We start from the raw sequence: 6,746 nt of genomic DNA on the forward strand, positions 1-6,746 counted from the left end.
GACCACGTCCACAAAAGTAGGAGCGCTAAAATTCTGTGTGCACTGGAATCTGTGCAGGCAGCTTAGTTAATAAGTCCTGGCAACTACTGGTCACGTGCAGAGTTTAACCAGGTTATGTCTGTATTCAAACCCCTTTGGACCCAGCAATATTTTGTTCGAAGCACAGTTTCATCCATAACATGGTGTAGATGCTACCTCGTTAAATGCTCATTCTCAGAGGAGACAGGAAGATGAGACTTGACAAACTACAGATCAAGTGTGCATTTTTTTTTCTCTGTTCTAATAGTTTCAACGTTGGCATGGTCACAAATGTCTTGACTATCTTTTCACCTGGTAATTTAAAGGAAAATGTATTGTTTTCTATTAAAATACTGCATTTTATTTACTTAATTTGGTTAATTTTAGTATTAAAACCATGGAAATGGTGAAAAACAAGTGGGATCATTTTGGCAATAATTTTGAGACCCTGTCCATCTGGATAACTGAGAAAGAAAAAGAACTCAATGCCTTGGAAACTTCGTCATCTGCCATGGACGTGCAAATCAGCCAAATTAAGGTGACCTGCTCACACGTTCATTACGTTAATAATTTATGTCTAGCTTTTAAAAACTCTTTTTTTAGGTTTCATCAAATCCTATTCAGCCCCAAACAAATCTTTCATTGCTCTGTGATCCTATTAAAATTAAGTTCACACAGAACGTTGAGCTAAGAGGTCTTAATTGATACTGGGCGACAGTTTATAGATGGAATTATGTATTAATATTGTCTAACTTACGCATTCAAAGTCAATATTGTGTGCAATATCATTAAAATGTTTTTATGGTTACAGTATTCTTTTCCTTGATTTTGAATTAATCTCATTGGAGTGCTCTGTTGATTCATTTATACAACATGAAATGTAGTCATCATCTACAACTGTACTTTATAGAATCGTCCCAAATATCTAGTTCAAATATTAGTGGCATTTACCCTCAAAAGCACAAGGAGGAGAAATTACTTTCTTTAGGCAAAGCAATCAGAGCCCATTGCTACAGTTCTTTCATTTGTGATGACCTTGGGGGCATGGACTGTGTTGCTCTGATACTTAAGCTCCCTCAGCTCCAAAATAACCATGTGCATAGACTATCCTTGTTTACTTCATTCGAATAATTTAAGAAAAAAAATGAGCTGAAAGAAATGAATTCTGAGTGTTCATTTCTCTTTTTTTTAATAGACAATTTTTACATATTTTCAAAATTAGGCTACTAAATGTAGTAAAATAAATATGAAAGTGAGAGAACATTTCACATTATGACGCAGAACAAGTTATTGTCATGTGCACAGTGGGAGGGTGCAATGTTGCCTAGCCAAGTTTATGTGCTGTGCAGATTATCCCGGTTTATCATGCATCTTTCGCAAGCAAGGCTATGTGGAGTCTGGTATACACTGTCTGCTTCTGTCTTGTGTGGTATACCAGGAAAACCGGAAGCCAAGCCATTAAAGAATATTCATGCGTATGTTTAATCTTTAAAACAATTTTTAAAAGTTGTCCTTTAATTATTTTTACTAAATTTTAAGAACACAAAGAATAGCATTCAAATAGTTTTGTCTCAAAAATTTCCTTTCAAAATTTTTGACATAGACTTTTCAATTTGCTTATCCTTTCTATTAATTCATTTCACTATTATTTAAACCTTAATTCCAGGACTTCGAAAATATATCAGTGATCAAATTTCATCACCTTATTGCTCTGTAGGAAACCAAATGATTACATATTTTAATTTTAAGTATATAAACATTCAATTGTGAATTTCCGTGCTATCAGATGAAATTACATTTTAACATTCCAATATGGCATTTTGAAACAAGCTATAAATGTATCAAATAAATATAAATATCAGAAAATACATACTTGCTATAAATAAGCAAAGACAGAGTGGAATGCACTTTACTATGGAATTTGGCTAATAGGTTAATGTTTTATTTCCAAACAAAAGACTACTGTGGGAAATATTAAAAATATGATAGTACTTTGTCATAATGTTTTCAATTTAAAACTATTAGGATAAAATTAGTTCACAACATTAGTATTGTTGTGAAATCTTTTTTATAAGCCCATTTTTGTTCTTCATTATGTGCTATTCCAAATTGATTGATTTCTTATTCCTAATTGATAATTTACAAATGATAAGGGCACATACTGGGTTCATTTTTCATCTTCTCTTCTTAGATTAGAAAAATTACTGCCACAGTCCAACAATACTATTATATAGCTTGCATTTACGAATTTCTCGATGACATATTACTCTAAGAACTAAGAACTTCGATCTTAACTAAGATTGTTTCACTAAAGTATTGCAAGCACCTAGAACAATTATTGGCACATCAGAGACACTCAATATACTTTTGTTTAATTTATGAGTAGTTTTTCTAAAATCTATCATTTAAAAAACAGCTCAATGAAGGAAGATTATATTAATGCTCAAACAAATATCTATCAGATATACTGCTATAGTCATGCATATGAAAAATAAAAATAAGTGATGCACAGGCACTGATCTGGTGTAAATTATCTCTGATTGTCTCATCTAGACAGAAATTATTTCCCACTATGTTATCTCATCTAGACAGGAGTCACATTTATCTGTTTTTAGGGTAACTGTATTTTCCATTTTGATTACCTGAAATTTAGACTTGTCTGAATTTTTGGCTTTATCTTGATTGGACTGTTTGACTCTTTTCCTCAAAGAAATAATTTTCATTCTCTCATACATAAACATGCCTGTATGTTTATGAGAGACACCGCATTTCCTACACAACACACACACACACACACACACACACACACACACACCCCTTTTAGTGGTTTTCAGCACTTTTATATATCGGCTAATATATAAAATGTTCTCTGGCCCCAATGGAAATTATAGTACGTAGGCTCTTTACTACACAGGTAATGAATAAAGCAGTGGTCACAGAGTGGGGCCCGGGGTCGGCCACAGAAGCATCACCTGAGAAGTTGTTAGAAATTACAGGTCTTGGCCCCACCTTAGACCTACTGAATCTGAGTTCCTCGAATGGGGACCAGGTGATCTTAATGTATTCCAAACTTGGAAACCACTGGCATAAAAAAATGGATGGTAAATTTGAAGAGACTGGCTTCAGGTAGGAGTGGAATCAGAAAAGCTTTTAGTCTGGTAAAATATGAACTACTCAACCACATTTTAGGAAATGTACATGAAATGTCAATATTAGCATTCCTGTGAGTTATTGGAACACACTGCTTCCCAGATCCATTGGTTAAAATACTTGTAAGCTGGGAATTCTCTGTAACTTCAGAGATACTTGAAGAGTTCCAGAGACATCTCTCTGCTCACTTCACTGCAAGCAGCATAGCTATTTCTCTTTTTCCTCTATCCAGAGAGCATGCTCACCACGTTTCTATTTTTTAGACATTCTCTGCATATCTATTCCTTAAAAAATGAGGTCAGGAAACACATGATGTTTTTCATAGCTGTTCTGTAGCTGTCCTACTACGTTAAAATGTCAGGTTTCTCTTTCTGCAAACAATTATATCATTTCAGGAAGGCAAGCTTGCTCATTTTCCTTGTTTTATTAGGTCACAATTCAAGAAATAGAAAGTAAGATCAGCAGCATTACAGGACTAGAAGAAGAAGTTCAGTCTTTTGCCCAGTTTCTTACCACCGGAGAATCTGCTCGAATGAAAGCCAAGTTGACACAGATAAGACGATACTGGGAAGAGCTCCGAGAGCATGCGCAGTGTCTGGAAGGAACAATCCTGGGGCATATATCTCAGCAGCAAAAGTTTGAAGAGAATCTTAGAAAGGTAAGAACCGATTCATCCACGTTAAGTTACCTGTTTCATGTTGCATTAATAGCGAAACGCAATACACAATCCAGAAATAGTGGAACAAAGAAAAGATACCATATATCAGTTATTATCAAGTTATCAGTGATACCTACATTTGTAATTATTTATATGGTACACCTTTTGAGGGAATATAAAAATGTGTTCAGATAGACATTTATATTTTTTTAGATTTATTTATATTTTTTTCAAATAATAGGATGCATTCATTTTAGATTTTTAAAAACTGAATTGAAAGTTATCCAAAAAAGATAGGCATGCTGCTTTGCCTTGATGTATATTTTTCTCACCATTATTTTTCTATTTCACCAATGATTTAGATTCAGCAGTCTGTGTCTGAATTTGAAGATAAACTTGCTGATCCAATTAAAATATGTTCTTCAGCTACAGAAACATACAAAGCTCTTCAAGAACATATGGTAAGAGTGTGATTCAACATTTCTGCTTATTTATGAACTCAGAGATTTGATAATTCCTGCTGAAAATGAAAACAGTAAATATTTTTATGAGAGTTAAAATTGAAAAGATTTTTATGTTAATTGATATAGATAAAGCATATTTACCTCATATAACACAAGACATGTAAGTATGCAAATAAATTTTCATTTAAAATGCAAGTTAAAGAGGCATTCATTTAAAAAAAAAAGGCATTCATTTAAAATATATTCCTCTCTTAAGTGGAACATGTAACTTTTTCAGACTATAGCTTTAATAAAGCCTGGTACCTCTTGCCAGCATTATAAAAATTATGTGCAGAAAAAAATGTGCCTAGCAGATTTCAGATTTTAACCCATTACACTCAGACGTGCAAAGAATGTGTCCTCACTAACCTATTCCCAATGACTAGCTTTTTTGGTCTGGTCCCTGAACTGGTGACCTTTGTGAGCTGTTCCGCAAAGTAACGAGTAGACGCTTTTGGCAGAGCTTAGAAGAAGGAGCAAAGGAAGAGAATAAGGCTCGAAGGAATATTTAAAAGAAACATCTGTTAATTAATAAACAAAGATGTATTCGTTGTCCCTGCTACATATGCATGTGTATACATGATATACAGAAATGCAGAGAAACGGGCGGCAGTGTTTGCAGAAAGCAAACGATTGACAAGGGCACATCTGGAAAGGGGAGTGGAATGTATATCATTGGAATACTTATAGGAAGAATGCATTTTTGTGTTACTTATGTATTTAAAAAAAAAAAATACCCCCACACACTAAAATGAGGGAAAATAGTAGGAAAATAGTAGGAAAAAGTAGGAAAATTGAATTTGATGGAATTATTTTTTTGCCCTCCCGATGGAATTACTTTAATAGACAACTAAGTTAATAATTGAGAACTAGAGAGGATAATATTTTTTTCTAATATTCACATTTCTAAAGCAAGTTATTTTTCCTCGTCTTGATTTTTCTGATCCATAAAATGGGAATGGTGAACGAAGATTAAATGAGTTAATATATGTAATGTACATAACAGTACCTGCCACATTCTGAGGCACCTTTATTGTTATTATCACTGATTTCTGATAGCAGCTGTGGCAGCCATAACTCTTTTCATATATTTCTTTTAGAAAATATCGCATGTTACATACAGCTCTTGTAAAATAGGAATTGAGAGGTTTTTTAAAACTACATTTGGCATAAAACGAATAATAATTCTCACAAATTATCTGACTTAAGGGAAAGTAGAAATTATTCAGATATACAGCAATACGATTTTATCTGGGGAGTAGTCTCCATTTTGATTTTTGATTTCTGCCTTCGTGAAGTAACTTCCTCCTCATCTTCACCACATCTTGCTGGAAATCTACGGGCAGATATTCTTTTCCTACCACTGTGGTTGACTGAGGGAAAAACTGGGGTGAGAATGGGTCTCACGGAAAAATGCAGGTCTCGTTTCTCGACGTTGTGCCTTCACTGCACTCCTTTGTCCTCTCATCAGGATCTTTGTCAGGCTCTGGAGTCACTGAACAGCTCAGTGGCTGCTCTCTCAGCCAGTGCACAGAAGGTCGCTAACAGAGGCCGCTCCATTCAGGACGTTGAGACACTACAGCGGGAATACGAGGGGACACTGAGTCAGGCCAAGGAGAGACAGACTGTGCTGGAGAGCCTGCTGGCCACCTGGCAGAGGTGAGCAGCCTTCCTTTTTGAGCTGGCAGCTTGGGTTTCAATAACTTCCCTTAAACAGGAAATCCTGGGCCAGCTGTTCTCTAAGTGTAATAACTTCCCCGGGCATAGAACACATCGAGTCACGTGTCTAACAGAGAAGACCTCGATCTTCGTTAGAAGCTGACAATCCCCGAGAAGGAAGAGGGTTAATGCATCTCATTCCATGTGATTCAGATAGAGACACGTGTGCAAAGACATACACAAACGTGAAAAGAATAGCATTTTTCCCTCCATGTCTAGAAATAAGATAACCAACATTGTGTTTTTTGTAATGATCAGTGTTGGACCCTCCAAGTTCAGAGAGATGTAGTTTTCTGGAATGATACTTTTATATGAATTCGTTCCTTATCTCTGCTTTCTTTAGGCTAGAGAAAGAACTGTCAACTTTTCTGACCTGGCTGGAGCGGTGCGAAGCTATCGCCAGTTCCCCAGAAATGGACATTTCTGCAGACAGAGCCAAAGTGGAGAGCGAACTTCAGTTAATACAGGCAAGCTCAAGGAAGTGTGAGGAAGATAAATGCTCTTCGTTACGGTTGCATTATAAAACGAAAGCAGTCTATGGCCCTGCCACCTTGAACAAGCCCAATCCCCTCTGATCTTGGAAGCTAAGCAGGGCCAGGCCTGGTTAATACTTGGATGGGAGACCACCTAGGAAGACCAGGTGCTGTAGGCGCAAAAAATAAGGGATTGTAAGCTGACAGGATCCTTGCAATCTGTGA

At 35.8% G+C, this 6,746-nt stretch overlaps 1 protein-coding gene and 1 pseudogene across 11 annotated transcripts in view; both read left to right on the plus strand.

Annotated features, from left to right (window-relative positions):
• The window catches only part of SYNE1 (spectrin repeat containing nuclear envelope protein 1), a 406,416-nt gene that overhangs the window by 157,302 nt on the left and 242,368 nt on the right, over positions 1-6,746 (plus strand). For 6 of the 11 annotated variants that reach the window (XM_039851317.1, XM_039851319.1, XM_039851318.1 and 3 more), the window contains exons 1-5: positions 389-556; positions 3,599-3,826; positions 4,189-4,287; positions 5,801-5,988; positions 6,392-6,515. The exons of 1 other annotated variant lie outside the window; for it this stretch is intronic. In XM_039851317.1, the coding sequence (XP_039707251.1) occupies positions 416-556; positions 3,599-3,826; positions 4,189-4,287; positions 5,801-5,988; positions 6,392-6,515 (780 nt within the window). In that variant the 5' untranslated portion in view covers positions 389-415. Of the gene's footprint in view, positions 1-387; positions 557-3,598; positions 3,827-4,188; positions 4,288-5,800; positions 5,989-6,391; positions 6,516-6,746 lie in introns of those variants that run through there. 4 more of the 11 variants (XM_039851327.1, XM_039851325.1, XM_039851326.1 and 1 more) reach the window with 1 other exon arrangement.
• LOC120593493 (uncharacterized) lies at positions 6,582-6,700 on the plus strand (annotated as a pseudogene).

This window comes from Pteropus medius, unplaced genomic scaffold (genome assembly GCF_902729225.1).
Source record: "Pteropus medius unplaced genomic scaffold, Ma_sr-lr_union100, whole genome shotgun sequence".
Taxonomy (NCBI): Eukaryota; Metazoa; Chordata; class Mammalia; order Chiroptera; family Pteropodidae; genus Pteropus; species Pteropus medius.